At 36.2% G+C, this 19,349-nt stretch overlaps 1 protein-coding gene across 1 annotated transcript in view; it reads left to right on the top strand.

Moving 5' to 3' along the window:
* The window catches only part of LOC108287688 (collagen alpha-1(I) chain-like), a gene marked incomplete at its 3' end in the record, with an annotated part of 218,343 nt that overhangs the window by 74,135 nt on the left and 124,859 nt on the right, over positions 1-19,349 (top strand). The window contains exon 4 of the mRNA XM_017506236.2: positions 3,591-3,701. Within this exon, the coding sequence (XP_017361725.2) occupies positions 3,591-3,701 (111 nt within the window). The remainder of the gene's footprint in view (positions 1-3,590; positions 3,702-19,349) is intronic.

Here is a 19,349-nt window from a genome sequence, read left to right as displayed (position 1 = left end):
ACTTGAGGCACGGAGTTCAAGACCAGGTTGGTCAACATGTTGAAACCCTGTCTCTACTAAAGGTGTATTAATTAGCCACTCATGGTGGTGCACCCCTGTAGTCACAGATAACCTGGGAGGCTGAGGCACGAGAATGACTTGAACCCAGGAGGTGGAGGTTGCAATGAGTTGAGATTGTGCTACTGCACCCCAGCCTGGGCAACAGAGCAAGACTCTGTCTGAAAAAACAAACAAAAAAGACTAGTACAACAAACATCTGTATACCCACTTACCTAGACTTGGCAATTGTTCAGTTTATTATAAACTAATTTGACAGTGAATTGACATGGAAAATATTATTTGTTCCCCATTTTAACATTAATTAGAGCATTTGACTGATAATCCTGGAAAGGGCATGAAGGGTTTTCTTATTTACATGTCTGAGTTAGATATCAGATACATGTAGCCCAATAGTTATTTTTCTTAAAGTAGTTTGAATATAAAATTTTGTGCAATTATCCCCATCCTAATATACCAAAATTTATATCTTTTAACTACAACTTCTACTTATGCAAGTATATTTTATAAATAAATATTTTTAAAGGAAACAAGTTGACAATCACTGTGGAACATTTTAAACTATGCAGCTTGGAACCATAACATTCTGAATCATAGGATCAGAAAACTATAAAAATATCTGTAGTCAGAATTAGTGTATTTTACATTCTTCAAATGAGTATATCTAGATCTACACACATGGATAATTCTGTGATTCATGGAGAGTTTGTTTTAAATAGTAGACAGCAGTGTTATCTCTGTCTTTAATCAGCTTCATAATGGGCCAAATTGGTGGCCATGAAAGTTGTAAGTTTCCTTCTAGTTCATATAAATATTAAAATCATTTTACATTCACAAGCGTGAACCTCAGTTTTTAAAATCATGCACCATATTATTTCTGTACATGGTAAATTTTCCCTTTAACTTATCGTAAATCACTTTTCTACTTTCAAGAACCTATTCCAGTTGCCTGGATGGCACGAGGTTGTGGATGTATGTGATGAGTTAAGACTAGAGAAGCTAAAATAGTGCTTGAAAAGTGAGTCCGGTGAAATTAGAGGAAAGAAAGTCAAGGCAGGGCACAGAGGAAAGATTAGAGCTGGTGCACATGCGGAGTCACATAGCTTGATAGAAAGGAATCAGGAAGACACTAGAGGGCAAGGTGGGGGTAAAGGCCCCATGTGAAAACTGAAAACTTCAGGGGCTGATGACACAGGAAACTTCAGCAGATTAACCCAGGGCTGCAAGTTGAGATAAGTGGAAGCATTTCAGTGAAAAGGGAAGAAGCGGGGTGGAGAGAAGGGTGTTCCTGACACAGTTTCAAAGTCAAAGTGCCTTGGTGTAATGTTTTCAGTATGCTCTTTTATACAGCTCATGCATTCACCACCAGGGTTCCAGTCAGTGAAAACCTGTGGCCTCAGACATTCTGAAATGGTCTGCATGCTAACAGCAAATACACACTGTGTCCAGTGGTTTTTACTTATAGAGATTGGACCCATCTTGAATAAATGGAAGCTCAGTGACCAGAAAGATATGTCTTAAATCCCATGAGAGTCTCGGCAACATTTCCTCTTTTTTAAAAAAAAAGAAAAGAAAAGAAAAAAGAGACCGATTACCAGTTCACATATGGATTATGCATCACATCTGTTTAAATGAGGAAAAGGAATGCTTATTCTGCTGTCAAAAGAGTAGCATTTTTCCAAAGGCAAATATCATTTTATCCTAAAAAATTCTTAACGCTAGCAAGCAGATTATAATCAGTTCATTTCAAACAAGTATGTTTTTCTTTAGATGATTTGTATAAGCATACAGCATCTGATAAAATTTATGCATACTTATGCCTTTTTAAAAAAATGTCTTTGGCTGGTCTTTTAGTCAAGTTTCTCTCTGCATTGATCTGTCTTGCACTCTGGAAAACATTTTACTTATTTAAATAGCCAACTCTTCTCTGTCTTCTTTTTTTTCCACGTGGCTTTTCCAAATGGGGCTCATCTGGTGTACAAAGCCTAGGATTCGTAACATACTTCTCCTCTGGAAACAAGCTAAAGATAAGACAACCTTGTGCTACTTTATATGAATAAACTATTAATAATTCACCAAATATTGAGCACTAAAAAGTGCCATAAAATATTCTAGACACTTGAGCTATATCAGTGAACCAAATACCTGAGATACCTGCCTTAATAGAGTTTGACCATGGTTACTTTGCCACTTTGGGATCTGGGGGAAGCAAAGAAAAAACAGGAAAGAACCCACATAGATAGCATCAAAACATTTTAGATGGTATCATATGGTCCTGGGCAAGGTTCTTAATGGCTCTATTTCATACATTCTTCTTTTGTAAGCTGGAAATAATAATAGTACCTCTCTCATAGGTATGTTTTGACAATTAAATGAGATAATATATGTAAACTACTTACCTCAGTGCTCAGATGGGTAGTTTGTATGCCAGTGCTATACAATATTAGCTATTATTTCTTATTAAAGGTTGAGAAGGTGATTTATTCCAATCCCCCATGCTGTTATGGGAGTAGCACGATGTTAGGCTATTCTATTGGTATGTGTCTTGTTTTATACTTTATAATATGGATGTTTCAGACCATTCAGCTCTATTCACCAGATTTTCTGGAGTTTAATTTAAACGTTCTCTTCAAAGTTAATGTGACTCTGGTCATTCTCCTTATTGCCACCAAAGATGATGATAGCCTTATACTGTGCACTACCTAAATAATGTTATTACCTTCCCCTGGCTGCTTCCTACAAATGGCATCATCTCAATCTTACAGCAACCTATGCAGGAGAAAATGTTATCATGTCAAGCAGGAAATTATGATCAGGTTTTAGGGTGGTGAGCAAGATAAAATTTGAAGAAGCCAGCCTGAGTAGCATACATACACATTTAATCTGACCCTTTTCTTCCCAGCAATGTCCTGATTTTGTGGTTATAAACCCCTCTACTTCCAGACTTTGTTCTAAAATTGAAAGCATGCAGTGGTCTTCCATTCTTTTTTGCAAGAGGAGAAAGTGTGGCTGTCTTCATGCAAATTAGCCTGCTTTTGTTGGAAAACTTCAGGAAACTCACCTGTGAAACATGGACTCACAATAAGAAATGTGGTTCATCTTACTGTTCTTCTTTCAGCCCATGTACAGTTGTTTCCCACAGTATGGAACACTTTTTTTAAAAAGTGTTTTTTCATAATGCCAAAACTCCAGCAATGCCTTCGACTGCCTTCAGGGGTGGCAGTGAAGGTGGGGAAACCATCTATTCAATATTACATTATTTTCAGATGATTGTTTGCATAGCCGGGAAATATGTAAATGAATGCAGAAAGGTAGGACTGATGTTCTAAATTTAGGACTAGCAATTGTAGACACTGGAGTTCCAAGCTTCTTTATGTTCTTCTGTAATTTCTCCTCTAAAAAATACCAACTGGGGATAGTATAAAAATAATTTTTAATAATGAGTAAAGATTGTTTTGACAGTGTCTAACACTTCAGAAATATATTGTGTTATTCTGACTGTATTGAGAGTTTTTTTCTTTCTTATATTTCAGTGACAATTTCAACAAGCACCTTCTTTGACGGCTTGCTGGTGACAGGACTATACACATCTACAAGTGTTCAGGCATCACAGACCATTGGAGGTTCCAATGCTTTTGGATTTGGTAAGCTATTCTGACAAAAGAAACCAGTAATTTGGGGATGTTTTTTACAGTCATAGGTCTCAGGTCCTAAAATATCTATTTTAACAGTGTTAGACCTTTATTACTTCCAAGAAAATAAACTGAAGTATTTTTTGCATGTGTATGTTTGCATGAAGTTGGGTGAATTGAAATAAGTCATGGAAATGTGCAGCTAACCTTGATCTTGGCGTGATGAACTTTCTGTCATTCTCTCCCTCAACTGCCACAATTACACTTGGTCCTCTGGGATTCTTGTAAATTTCTATATTCTTATTTATTTGTTTATTTTTTGAGATGCAGTCTTGCTCTGTCAACCAAGCTGGAGTGCTATGGCACGATCTCGGCTCACTGCAACCTTCGCCTCTCAGGTTCAAGCAATTCTCCTGCCTCAGCCTCCCAAGTAGCTGGGATTACAGGTGCCTGTCACCATACCTGGCTAATTTTTATATTTTTAGTAGTGATGGAGTTTCACTATGTTGGTCAGGCTGGTCTCAAACTCCTGACCTTGTGATCCGTCTGCCTCAGACTCCCAAAGTGCTGGGATTACAGTCGTGAGCCACAGTGCCCGGTCATAAATTTGCATATTCTATTACTTAGGTTGCTGGAATTTGCTCTGATGCCCATGCAGTCATTCAGTAATCTGTTCTCATAAACAGTTCTCAAAATCTTGTCCTTAGTGAAAAGTGCCATGTTGAATCTGGCAAGTGAACATTGTATAAAGCAGAAGTTAGCAATATTTGATAAAATTATTGAATTCTATGAGTATTCATAGAAATATCCCATTTAATATTTAAAATATTTGGATGTCTTTAAATCAGAGGTCTGACAGGTTACTTATGTAGAGAAACAGAAGACTATGTGATGTCCATTAATCTCCGAGGAGTCTCAACTTAGGAATCTCTAGTTTACCCACAGTGCTGTTAAACATGCTGGGCTGGGGTTAAGTAGGTCCTTCACAGCATCAGAAATGCAAATTTAATATATCAGTTTATGTAGAATATGAAATTACTGATTTTACACCAAAATTGGAAGACGTCACAGGACTTCGTCCATAGATGTGAGGATAGAATTGCGTTATCAGACACAAAGTCTTGCGTTCAACATTTTATTTTTTCTGTGATATGTATCAAATAAATAATTTTCTACCTACTTTTGATATACAAAGTGTCGAGTCCCAGCAGTAGCTCTGCTGAGGTGACTCATTGGCTGATGACAGAACAACAATGTTGATGCTACATTGTCACTGCTTGCCCCAGATGAGGTCCACAGCCCCACAGCTTAAAGAAACCCAAAGTCATTCAGTCATCATTTTAAATGATTTTATATTGAAAATTTGCTCTATTTTGAAAAGATCCCAGGTAAGATTTCACAGTCTGTTGGTAACTACTTCTAAGGTCTAAACCTTAGGGGAAAAATACCCTCTTAAGTCTAAGAATTCCACTTACTTAGTCCCATCTTTTTTCTGCTCTGCAGAGAGGAAGGGTCAGTTTATAGTCATATATACATAATATAAGTACACAAGTACATTACATACTACCTGTTTTGTTACAGCAGTACTCATAAGTAGGGTTGTCAGATTTAGCAAGTAAATCTACTGAAAACTTGGTTAAGTTTGAATTTTAGGTAAGCAAATACTTTTTTAGCCTAAGTGTGCAATATTTGACATAAGACCTTCTTGGCTCCACCCTAGCCCAATATAATCAAAACGTCTAGGGGTGAGGGCCCTGGCATTGGTAATTTTTAAAGTTATCAGGTGAATCTAATGTTAATCTGGGATTGAGAACCACTGTACTGGATTAGTGCCCTGCCCAGCTATCAGCATTACCTGGGAAGCAGTAACTGCTGGGTTCTAGACCTCACTTCAGGCACCATGCATCAGAAACTCTAGGGGTGGGATCCTGTGGTCATTTATGAAACAAACACTCCAGGTGTTGTTGATGCATGTGGAAGTGTGAGGAATTCTGGTCTAGTAGAAAGACAGGTATTTATTAAATGATCATATACATACGTCATACCAAACCTTGCTAGGGGCTGGTAAGGTGGTACACTGAGTGCTGAGAAAGGGTATGACAGAGAAACTAGATCCAGTCTTGAGTAAAATGCAGTGTAATTTTGAAAGATGTTCCTGAGGACATGATATTTGAGTGGAGCTATGAAGGAAGTGTATATTCTCAACTAAAGGTCTGTAGATAGTGGGGCACAGCATACCCAAAGAAAGGAACAGCAGGTGCAAAGGCTCCAGGGGAAGAGGCTGGCTATGTTCTAGGAATTGAAAGAAAACCTTGGAATGGGTGGACCTGGAATCAAGAGGGACGGGGATATGGCTAGATAGGAGACCAGAGTCAGACTGTTCAGGATATTGTAAGTTTGGGGCCTTTATCCTAAGACAAGGGAGAGGCATTGAGAGTTTTAGGCAGAGGAGTGACTCCCTCCAGCCAACCTTTAATTTTAAAGAGATCACTCTGAGGTCAGTATGGAGAACAAACTGTAGAGCCCAGTAGTGGGTTCAGGAAGATTGTTCTATGGTTAAAGATTTTTATTTTTTTTTTATATATACAGATTCTCACTCTGTCACCATGCTGGAGTGCAGTGGCGTGATCTCAGCTCACTGCAACCTCCACTTCCTGGTTTCAAGCAATTCTCCTGCTTTAGGGTCCCAAGTAGCTGGGACTACAGGTGTGCACCATCACACCCAGCTAATTTTTTTGTATTTTTAGTAGAGACGGGGTTTCTCCATGTTGGCCAGGATAGTCTCAGTCTCTTGACCTCAAGATCCACCTGCCTTGGACTCCCAAAGTGCTGGGATTACAGGCGTGAGCCACCATGCCGGCCTAAAGACTTTTGTATGGTAGGGAGCATAAGATGTTCAAGGTACAGGTTGGCATTGGCAACAAGAAGGAGCCAGATGTGGGGGGATAATAGTTCAGGTTGTGAGTCATATTGACCAGCTTGTAGATCCAGTATCCTTCTCTTATTTGTTGTGTGCCTCAGCCAAGTTGTTTAACCTCCCTAAGCTTAATTTTCTTATATGTGAAATGATGATGATAAGGTTACCTGCTTGATAAGATGTTGGGTAACCCTGATAATTAAAGGAGAAAGTGATTTATGTAAAGCCATTAGCACATAGAAAACACACAATAAAATTAGGTTTTCCAAATTATAATCATGGCAACTGAAGCAGACAATTTCCTTAGTCCAGTGCTTTTATATATATATATATGTATACATACACACACACATATATATATATATACATACATACACACATATATATACACATACACACACACACACACACACTTCCTGTGGGGGACAGAAAACAGTTCTGAAATGTAATTAATCTGGGATATGTAGATTGAGATGATTTGAGGAGACTTGGCTGAGTTAAGGAACTATCATTTGTCAGTGTGGGGGCTTTACATATGGAAAATCATTAAAAATCATTCGTAAGTGTGATCACATTCTGAAAGACCATATAAAATGCAGGCTTCATATTGCCTCAGATTTTAGCTAGTAAGACAAGTGAACTAAGAATAAAATTGTTACAAATCATTTAAGAAACCTGGGCTTCAAGACATTTCCTATGGTAACTTTGAAAGCTGTAAAAAGTCAATTTGTACTTGAATTAGAATTTATTTTGATTAGCGTAAATTGCACCTAGCCTTCCCCTCACTGCCAACCCTGTATTATTGGTTTAATGGTCCAAAGAGGCTTCTGAGCTTGAGCAGAGCCCATAGATGACTTCCATAGCTCAGGTCTTCCACCAGATCCTTTGCATTTTTATGGGACGTGTGTTTTATATGGGTGTATAGATAGGTGAGATCTTTTATTAAGTTTCAATAATATCCAAATAATTTTATGTGTTTTTGTGACAGTAGTAAATAACTTTAAAAATAAAATTGTAAATATGCCTGGAGATGATATAGCAAAATTAATTTTCATGAATAATGTTCAGAATGGAAAGCAGGAGGTAAAATGTCTTTTTAAATAAAATGGTCACTTTTGAAAATAAAGCATATTAAATTTGGAGGTATTTGATCTAAGTTTAACATATTCTTTACGAGTTAAAAACAAAATTTTAAAAAGATTTAATTTGATTAGGGTCTCGGTAGGAAAGTAGAGGAAAATTATAGAAGGTATAATTTCTAAATATTGCTACTTTTTGGTAGTTAGTAGTTATGGTGAGATCAGGCTAAGGTAATGTGGCATTTTTTGACCTAGAACAAAATAGTTATTGAATACATAATCTATTATTAGTCTCTGATTTTTTTGGATGGAATGTTAAGCAGATATGGTTTATTTGGCATTTCCCCAACATATCATAGGATTAATGTGCAATATGTTTAACTAGCTGTGACAAATAAGGCAAAGGAAAGTATTTAGTTGAGCCTAAATAGGTACTTTTGAAAGTTTTTTTTTTCCTACTTGTAGTTATTTTAATTGTACCGATTACACTAAAGTTATAGCTACTCTTCTTTGAATATAAAATGTGTGTATGACTAGCCAAAATGTCCATAATTATACTTAAGATATTGTTGCAGAAATGTAATTCCACTAGCATTACTACAGCTTTTTATGCAAAGCCAGAATTCTTTAGCATGCCTCGCTGACCAAAAATAGACAAATGCCTAATAGCCAGAAATACGTTAAGACAATAGCTATGCAAAAGATGACTGTAAGCCAGCAATGCCTGATTTGAAATACCTCATTTTACTTGTCAATATCAGAAAACATGCTGCCCTTGGGAAGTGTGATGTTTAATTTTGGATATCTCTTTGTGCATCCTAGGAAAAAAAAATGTTTCTCTCTTGTCTTTGGCTTTGAATTCCAGCTCAATCATGTAAATCTTCAAGGCTCATTGTGGTTGCTCAATGAAGGTTTATTTGAATATCCTTTCATACAAAATTGTTCCTTTTCCAGGGCTGAGACGCATTTTACTCAAGATTTAGAATTCTGGTTCTAAAAGCTAGAGATTTTACTCAATTTTTGATATTCTGGCTCTGAAACCTGAGAATTAGGTTTGCAGGTCTGATGAATAGCAGCCGAAATTCAAATTGTTAGACCTTCCATAAATTAAGGACTTTGCAATTCCTAGATAATCTTGCTTAGCTAATATATCAGCCAATTTAGGAGTTTTTCACTTAAACTCTTGTAATTTTCTGTGTGTTTCATTTCTTTGTTCTATAGTAATTTAGAATCCTAGACGTAATCATTTAAGATGAAAAATGCTTCAAAGGCCAGGTGCAGTGGCTCACGTCCGTAATCCCAGCATTTTGGAAGGCCGAGATGGGCGGTTCACGAGGTCAGGAGTTCGAGACCAGCCTGGCCAACATAGTGAAACCCTATCTCTACTAAAAACACAAAAAATTAGCTGGTCATGGTGGCCAGCACCTGTAATGCCAGCTACTTAGGAGGCTGAGGCAGGAGAATCGCTTGAACCTGGGAGGCGGAGATTTCAGTGAGCCCAGATCTCATCATTGCATTCCAACCCCAGGCAATTGTGTGAGACTCTGTCTCAAAAAAAAAAAAAATACTTAAAATGACAAAATTTGATTAAATCCAAATTGGGGGGAAGGTTGTTAACAGGTGTAGAAATTTTTTCTTTGTAATTTTTTCTCTTAAACATTCAAATAATCATGTTAAATTTTCAATAGACATTAAGCAATTAACAAAACTAGTGTTTTCAATACTATCTTTAAAACAAAGTATTAGAAATTTTTAACTATCTGATTACTTTCAATGTGATTAGATAGATAGGAGCATATTTACAAAATGAATTATTTAAATGTATATATATTTGTTCAGCTCACTACAGCCTCTGCCTCCCAGGTTCAAGTGATTCTCCTGCCTCAGCCTCCAGAGTGAATTTTTAAAATATTTTCAGAAAGACTTCAAACTTTAGTAAATCTTATATTGGTCACTAGTTAATAAAAATTGTCCTTCATTAGTAGGTTTAGATTTTATGTTAATGCTTCGTTGCCAGGATGCAAGTTTTTACTATTTTTGAATGAAAATAAAAATACAGGATCTATATATGCCAACTTTTCATTTTCCTTCACATTAAGACTAAGTGGAACCTACAACAAATTTGATAATTGTCGCCAATACCCTTACTTCTCAGGGCAGTAGCAGCCTTTGAATCTTAGGTGTCTTATCTGTGTGACTATGAGTCCTACATTATGAATGCATGAACATATTTAGGGCTTAATATTCATGAAGATGGACAGCCACTCACAAATTCATAAATAGAGTGTTGTATAAGTAGTGGTACTTATTTACTAGCCTAAATTAAGCTAATACTTTACTTAGAATAACATGGCTAAATTTATTTTGTCTGTCTCTTTACAAAGAAATACAAAAGTAAATGCAATTTAAGCATACTTGAGAAATGCAAAGGCAAGACCTTTTATTGGGTATGGTAAATTATCTGTAATTAACAAGAAGACTTCAGATTAATTAAACAAATTACTCTAGCCAATGGTACAAAGAGCAGAGCTGACAAGAGATGAAATTGTCATTAATTTCTCCTTTTAACAGGGCATTAACCTAAATTTTGTCTTTATTCATTCCATTTGAGTGTTCCATTCTTACCTTCATTAAGAAATAGTTTTCTAGTTTATATTTGACATATGATAAATAATTCAGGGATATTTCCCAACTTCCAAATAGCTAATTTGAATCGCTTACTAAAATAGTGAGCATGACAAATATAATGCTATTGAATTAATTAACCAATAAATTGTTAAAGCAGATGTTCAGGAGCATGAGACTTGAGCCAAGGTGGAGGAATTAGTAGAGAAAGTAAGTTCATCACAGTGGTTCCACACATGAACTCGAGTTAGGCAGCTCAGGTTCCATGCCCAGCCCTGCTTCTTGCAAACTTGGGCAACATATTTACCTTCCCTAAGCCTCCATGTCTGCATTTTTAAGCCAAGAATAACCATGGTGCCCAGTTCACAAAGTTGTTGGATAGATTAAATGGGATTATCAGTTCAAATACCTAGTATATATTATATGTGCAAAATAGGTATTTAAACACTCAGAATGAAGTGAGAATTCTTTATTTGGGAAGGACAATAGAATGAGAAGACTGTTCCAGTGGCAGAGGTTTGAGAAGTTCACTTAAATTTGGGGAAATGGACTCAGTTTCTTACCTTCAGAATTTAGAGCTGGAATGGGCCTCCCCTAGAGCCTGACTTAGCGCCCATCTCCAGTGTATAGGTAAGGAAGCAATGCTTGGGAAGGCAAGTGGTGACTATTGCAGGAGATCACGTAAGCGTCAGGATAAAAGCAGGTGTGTATCACGTGTTCTCACTCGTAAGTGGTACTTGAACGATGAGAACACATGGACACAGCGAGGGGAACATCACACACTGGGGCCTGTTGAGGGGGTCGGGGACAATGGGAGGGAGAGCATTAGTACAAATACCTAATACATGCAGGGCTTAAAACCTAGATGACAGGCTGATGGATGCTGCAAACCACCATGGCACACGTATACCTATGTAACAAACTTGCATGTTCTGCATGTGTATCCCAGAATTTAAAATCTAAAAAAATTAAATAGATTTTTCAACAAAAAGAAAGAAAAAAACAGGTGTTCTGGCATCATAGCCAGTTCTCAGACACTTTTTTAAAACTATAATTTACATACTATGAAGTGTACCATTTTAAAGGCTACATTTCAGTGATTTGCAGTATATTCACAAGATTGTACAACTAACACCACTAATTCCACAAAGCTATTATCACCTCCAAAAGAGCCCTATACCCATTAGCAGTCACTCTCCATTTTCTTCTCCCCTCAGCCCCTAGGCGACCACTAATCTGCTTTCTGTCTCTATGGATTTGCTTATTCTGGACATTTCCTTTAAGTGAAACCATATAACATGTAGCCTCTTGTGCCTGGCTTTCTTTACTTAACATGTTTTCAAGGTCCATCTGGTGTAGCATATAGCAATACTTCAGTTCTTTTTGTAGATGAACACTGTTCCATTGTATGGATATGCCTTATTTTGTTTAGTGGATGGATATTTGGCAGTTACCAGATTCTTAAAATGAGTAAATAGGAAAAAAAAAGTTTAAGGAGGATGCAAAGCAATAGGGTCACCACATTTCTCAGATACTCGTCAGTGGCTCAAAACCTGTAAAGATTAAAATTGCTTAGCCTGTTCCATGGCTCAGATGTGAAAATGGTTACACTTAGAAATCAAGACAGATTTCTCCTCTGTGCTCCTTTTTTGCCATTGAGGAGAGAGAGGCCACTTTATCATGTTTTTACCCTAACCCTTTGGCCTTAGTTTAAACCATAAGGTACAAAAGCTAAGCTAAGTCACATTTACTAGCACAGGAGTTAGGAAATGAGACGTGTCAATTCCAGTCCATCTCTTCATGAGCTGAATTGAAGGAACATGTAAACATTCAGGAGCAATGGGCAGCCGTGCTCCACAGTGGCTCATAGGAATCATGAGCAGAGAGAGAGAGAGAGAGTCAGAATGCTGCCTGAGGTACCAGAGCTTTCCAGATTCCTATTATAGGCTTACTTTTCATCCGGCTCAGATATTTTTGGGGTCTAAGAAATAATAAACATAGCTAACATTATCAAGTACTTGCTATCCGCCATGTGTGTTGCAGGTGTTAACTCTTTGATCCTGAAAAATATTCTACTATAATTCTTATTTTATACATAAAGAACCCAAAGCACAAAGAGTATAAATAACTTGCTCAGGGTTATGCTTCCTTAGGGAGTTGCAGAACCATAATTCACACTGAGCCCTGCAGCCTCTCATTAAACACCCCTTGCAGCCCAAGCCAACTTTACTTGATTTCTATTATCACCCAAAGAACCTTGGCTAAGCAAAGGCCCTCTCTGCTCTAACCTGGCCACCCTTGCCCACATCTCTTCTCAACCTCTTTTCCAGACACCTACTCACCTCCTCTATTAAGACTTTAGAACCCTTCCCCTCTGCTCCTCCATTCCTCCTACCTCCACTCCCTCCTCTGTGTTTCCCTGTCTTCTCTGACCTCCACCAGTCACCTCTGACAAACTACTAAATTTGCTTGTTTAAAAACCTTTAAGCCTCTTTGAAGACAAAGAGATAACCTAGTCATCTTCACTCCCATAGCACGTTACAAGTGCTCAATAAATATTTGCTGAACGAATAAACCAATAACAATCTTTGAGGATTTGTAAGGTATTTGAGCTGCCTTTAGTAAATGCATGTGCCTGCCCAAGTGTATGGGTATGGACTGGGCTGGGTGGTGGGGGTGGGGAGGAGAATATTACTGTCTTTGAGTTTGAGGATATTTCTAAATCTAGGTATGTCCATATGTGTATGTACATCTATACATGCATTTAAAACTATACAAATATATGTTAATCTTATTAAAAGAGATCCTGGGGAAATTGATCATCCTGGCTACCGCTTTGTCCCTTTCTCTCCTGGAGGTGGCAGACACCAGTATTTGCAGGTAGGACAGTGATTAAATATCTTCTATATAATTAAGAAAATAGAAGGCAGGGAGCAGTGGCTCACATCTGTGATCCCAGCATTTTGGGAGGCCAAGGTGGGTGAAGCACTTGAGGTCAGGAGTTTGAGACCAGCCTGGCCAATAGGTAAAACGCTGTCTTTACTAAAAATATAAAAATTAGCCAGGTATGGTAGCACATGTCTGTAGTGCCAGCTACTCAGGAGGCTGAGACAGGAGAATCACTTGAACCTGGGAGGCGGAGGTTGCAGTGAGCAGAGGTTGTACCACTGTACTGTACTCTAGCCTGGGTGACAGAGTGAGGTTTTGTCTCAAAAAAAGAACTTCAAGGGATTGTACAGTCCAGCCTCATATCTTACAGCGTGTTGGTATCTTAATGGTACATTATTAAGTTCTTATCTCTTTCCAGTTTTTATTTCACCTTCTTTCCAGAAATGGCAAGTCTATAGTTTCTTGGGAACATATTCTAAGATTATATCAATTGAAATGATAAAGGGAAATTCCCTTGTATGAAGGTGTAATCCCTTGCTTTAACTGCAGCACCTTTCCTATATAATTTCTCATACAATTGAAAATGTAAGTGTTTGGTAAAAAGTAATTAAGTCACTTATTTTCTTTCCTTTAGGCAAACAAAGACATACTCCACATGAGACTCTTCCATTTCCTAGCTCCTTAATAAAATTTTCTTGTCAGTTTTCTCTGGATACTTCACAGGTCATAGATAGAGGAATTTAGTCTTGATAAGTTATGGAAAGTCAAGAAACAATAGATGATGGTGAGGCTGTGGAGAAATAGGAACGCTTTTACATTGCTGAGGGGAATGTAAATTAGTTCAACCATTGTGGATGACAGTGTGGCAATTACTCAAGGATCTAGAACTAGAAATACCATTTGACCCAGCAATCCCATTACTGGGTATATACCCAAAGGAATATAAATCATTCTACTATGAAGACATATGCACACGTATGTTTATTGCAGCACTATTTACAATAGGAAAGATATAGAACCAGCCCAAATGCCCGTTAGTGATAGACTGGATAAAGAAAGTGTGGTACATACATGCCATGGAGTACTATGCAGACGTAAAAAGGAATGAGATCACGTCTTTTGCAGGGACATGGATGAAGCTGGAAACCGTCATCCTCACCAAAGTAACACAGGAACAGAAATCCAAACGCTGCATGTTCTCACTCATAAGTGGGAGTTGAACAAATGAGAACACCTGACACAGACAGGGGAACAACACACACCTGGGGCCTGTCGGGGGTAGGGGGTGAAGGTAGGGAGAGCATTAGGACAAATAACTAATGCATGTGGGGCTTAAAACCTAGATGACAGGTTGATAGGTATGGCAGACCACCATGGCACATATGCACCTATGTAACAAACCTGCATGTTCTGTGCGTGTATCCCAGAACTTAAAGTAAAAAAAAAAAAAAAAAAATGCACCCAGAAACTACTGAAGGCACTTAAAAAAATGTATCCCTAAGGAAGAGCAGTTCTAGTTCCTTTCTCTTTCTTATATCTGATCAAATGAATATGCTCAAAATCATATGGAAAATTGATAGGTATATAAATCATATAGGAAACATACGTTTATAATCATATCAAAATCAAAAGAATGTCAGGAAATGCACACTTTTGAGCAGATTCTGATAAAAGTTGCCACTGAGTTATAAGTTATGATTTTTGAAAATATTGTTATAATTTTGCCTGTTAGTGTTAAAAATGTATTTGTGAAGTATTTCTTCTGTCTTGGCAACGTGTAACCTTATTTCCGTTATTAAAGCAGACATTTGCCCTGATGACTGAGAGAGAACAAACAGAAACACAGCAGGAGGTCATTATGTGGGATACTTTCTCATGTGCCAAAGTTTTTTAAGAAGAATTCTGGGAAATAAGTTTCCATAAATGAAGCCTTACCCCTCAGCAGATAAAAACAGAATCAAGAATACTTTTTTCTCTCTTTCTTAAATACGAATTGAAAAAAAAGAAAAACACTTAGGAATCATGGGTCTTTGCTGATAAGAGATGCTGTTTTCTAGGAGAGTGATGTTTTTTTTCTAAGTGTGCCAGACTGTTGATTTTAACAGGAGAACAGGATCGAAGTGTATGCTTCAGGCAATAAACTTCAAAGATTGACTCTGACCTAGTAGTCATTTTACTTGTAGTATGGTTTAATCTTGAGGTTTTCCAGCCCTTTTTTTTGGGTTTCCAGATAATGATGAATGAGTTCCATGTTCACACTCATTGACTTATAAATACTCTTGGATAAAGTTGACTTCTCCTTTCCTGGCAGTTAAATCCAAGAAAAACTTAAAATAATTTTATAATGTTATTACTTCCTAGATATGATTCTGATAATTATCATTGAGATTTTTTTAAAGTAGTGAAAGTAAATTCTTGGCATGTCCTGGAAATGATTCTTAATGCACCATATGAATGTGAAAGTAAATGTAGGAGTCCAATAAAGACACTTCACCAAATGTGGGTTCTGTTTCCACTTTTGTCTTCTGTTTTGTAGTTTGTTTTCAGCTCTCCGATGCTGAGTTTTGCATTTAGCATAATAGACGTGTAGGCTGTTCTTTGAGGCAAGCACACAACTAAATTACTGTTTTCGGGACTCTAAATGTCTGAATGGAAAGATACTTGTTAGTGTGGGAGTTGCCATTTTGGAAAACAGAATAGCAAAAATTGTTAATATTTTGGTAAAAATTCAGATTGAGCTCTCCTTCTGCTTTTCTTCCTACATGTTTTCATACATCCATGTTGTTGTTATTACCAAGTTAATTATGTTATTTCTGGTTCTTTTTCAGAAAAGTTCCTCTCCACTTGAACTCTTGTAAATAGCAAATTAAAAGTAAAATGTAGCTATCAAAGATCATATTCTGGGAAGATGTTTGCTTGTGCTTTGTTTTCTTTTAAAGATAATTATTTGATTATGAGAAGATTCTTTTTTAACCTGACTTTTAAGTTATACGATTTGATGGCATTTCCAATAATAATAGTAACAGACAGAAATCTGTTACTAATAAAAGAAGAACCTAACTGGGGTTTGGCTTTCTGTTTCTAGAGAATGGGACAAATAACCATCTCCAGAGTAAGTATGAGGCTGATAAATTTTATCCCTAGCCTCTCTGTTTCTTTCTTCTGATGCTTTTTCCAGCAAGGAGCTGATGTCAGCCATATATTAGAATGAATTTTAAAATGTTGTGTTAATAGCCAGCTTTTCCCACCCTGTGCTGCTTGTAAACAGTGCTGCATGATGTATTAATAGGTCTCACATGGAAAAAGAGTACTGAAGTATTAAAAAACTTGGAATATTCTGCTTAAACAAAGTTAAACAGTAATTCTTAGAGTCTTTAATGTGTTTTTCTTTCGAGACACAAATCACATACATAAAATATAGCATTTTGTATACAATTCACTGGTTCTTAATATATTCACTATGTTATGCAACCATCACCACTAATCTGAAAACATTTTCACCACTGCAGAAAGAAATCCTATATCTATTAACAGTCTTTCCCAAATTCTCCCACTTCTCATCCCACTAGTCTGCTTTCTGTCTCTGGATTAGCCTATTCTGGACATTTCATATAAATGGAAACATATAACATGTGGCCTTTTGTGACTACCTTCTTTCCCTTACATGTTTTCAAAGTTTATCCATATTGAAGCACATCTTAGTACTTTATTCTTACTTGTGACTGAATAATATTCCATAGTATGGACACTCCGTATTTTATTTATCTATTCAATCTGTTGATAGACATTTAGGTTGTTTCCACTTTTGACTATTATAAATAATGTTCCCATGAATCTTCATGAACAGGTTTTTTTGTGTGAACATATGTTTGAAATTTTCTCGACTAGTACCTAGGAGTAAAATTGTGAGGTGTTATGATAATTCTTTTAATTTTTTGGGGAACTGCCAAACTTTCATGTAGCAACTACACTATTTTATATTCTCACTAGCAAGTGTATGAAAGTTTCACTTTCTCCACATCCTTCCCAACACTTGTTTTTTTATTTTATTTTATTTTACTTTTATAGCCAATTTAATAGATATGAAGTGGTATCTCATCGTGGGTTGATTTTCACTTATAACTAATGACACTGAGTATATTTTCATATGCTTATTGGCTATTGTGTATCTTCTTTAGAGAGATGTCCATTCAAGTCTTTTTTCAATTTCTAAATTAGGTTATCAGTATTTTTGTTGTTAAGTTGTAAGTTTAATATACTTTTGCACAGTGTGAATTTTTAAGAATACCATATGATGAACAGTCTTTCAAAAATTTATGTTAATATGGAGTTCTTTTTCCCCCCCGAAGAATATCTCTTTACGTCTTGCAGAACTAGTTTTGTATGGGACAGTTTGGTAAGCACTGTTTTAAAGAATAATTCTTCCTCACTAAGTTGATTTATTTAAATCCCTGGACTATAAGGATGGCTTAATCTTAAAACATCTGATAATTTTCTTCTCTACTTTCTAATTTTCTGACAGTGAAGAACTGCTTGTGTAATTTAAAAATGCTAATTTTCAAAAATTAAATGGGTGAACAAACATTTTGCTCTAGGTGTAAAGGGAACTTTAGCTTTTATACAACCAAAAGAACAACAATTTCCTAATACAAAAGTCTCCGAAACGCAGAGCATTTACAAAGAAAACAAATATCCAATATATATGAGCAAAATATTCAACTTACTACTAATAAAAATGCATAATTACAATAGTATGAGACCTTTTTATTAACTTTGGCAAAGGTGCTTAACATTATGCACACTCAATACTGGTACCAGTGTTAAAAAACAAGATATTTATTGTTGATTTTAATATATATTGCTTTAGTTATCTATAAAGCAATTTGACAGTATGTAAACAAAGCCATTAAAAATGGTAATATAAGTTATTTTGCTTTCAGGAATCTTTTATACATTTTTATAAATGGAAATACAAACAGTTTGATGTATATTGTTGTTCATCAAAACACTATGATAGGAAAGTTTTGAAAAGTTTCTAAATGCCCAGTAATAGGGGAAATGTTTAAGTAAGTTAGAATATTAAGAGGAAGGACTAGTATGCTGTCATTAAAATAATATTTTTAAATAATAGCTAATGGCAGGAAGAAATGATTACTGCATAATTGAAATAAAGATACAGAGAGAGAGAGAGTTTAGAGATTTACCTTACTTCCTCAAATACCTATATACCCATATCCACACTCACCTACTCAAGAAACTGTTATTTGATGTGGTCAGTACTGGCACTGAGTCAGTTAAAATAAATTTGTTAGACATGCTCATTGTTTATTTTCTACGAATAAACATAAACTAATTAAACTACAGTTTACTTAATTAACTAAACTGTAGTTTAATTAGTTTGTTAAAAAGCAATCAATCCAATAGGGAGGAAGCAGCCTAGGGAGAGAGTGACTAGAAGTACTTATGTGAGTTTTGATATTAAATAGGATGGCTGGGTCATAAATTTACCAGTTTTCAGATGCTATCTGAGAGTTGTTCTTTAAACATGGGTCCACAGATTGGAATTTCACTAGGATTTTGTTACATAAACCACATTTCCAGTTTTGGTTTCTTTAAAGTGGAGCAAGAAAATGAACCAGACTTGTGAAGAAGTCTGTGTGCAGAATTCTAGATCCTTATGGCTTTTATTTTGCAATCTTTAACAGGTGCCTTTTCCAGCATAAATTTAAAATAACATTTCTTTAGCTTATTTTTGTAAAGTCTTCCCAAAACATTCCAGCTAGTTTTGTATATAAAACAATTCTCTTTCTTAGGAATATTTATTTTTCATCAGTTTATCTAACTAATGAAGTAATATTAGGAGAATAACAGGTTCAAATGGAATAAACAAATGTAGGGGCTCACACCACATAAACACACATGTGAGCACACACCAGGTAAGTGCACTGTTAGAAGCACAGAAAATGAACATGCAGGAAGCAGCACCTACTCTCCTATGTGCAAAGCTGATGTCACCAAGCGAAGTGGTGAAAGGAATGCTGTCAACTTTGGTGAAATAAATTGCTTTTTCAACAGTTATATTTACATGGTGTTATATTGTGTGTAGATACTCATCTAATGAACTGATTTTATTTTTAAAAGTAGTTGGCA

Source organism: Cebus imitator, unplaced genomic scaffold, assembly GCF_001604975.1.
Source record: "Cebus imitator isolate Cc_AM_T3 unplaced genomic scaffold, Cebus_imitator-1.0 Scaffold352, whole genome shotgun sequence".
Lineage (NCBI taxonomy): Eukaryota > Metazoa > Chordata > Mammalia > Primates > Cebidae > Cebus > Cebus imitator.
This window is presented reverse-complemented; position numbering and strand designations above follow the sequence as displayed.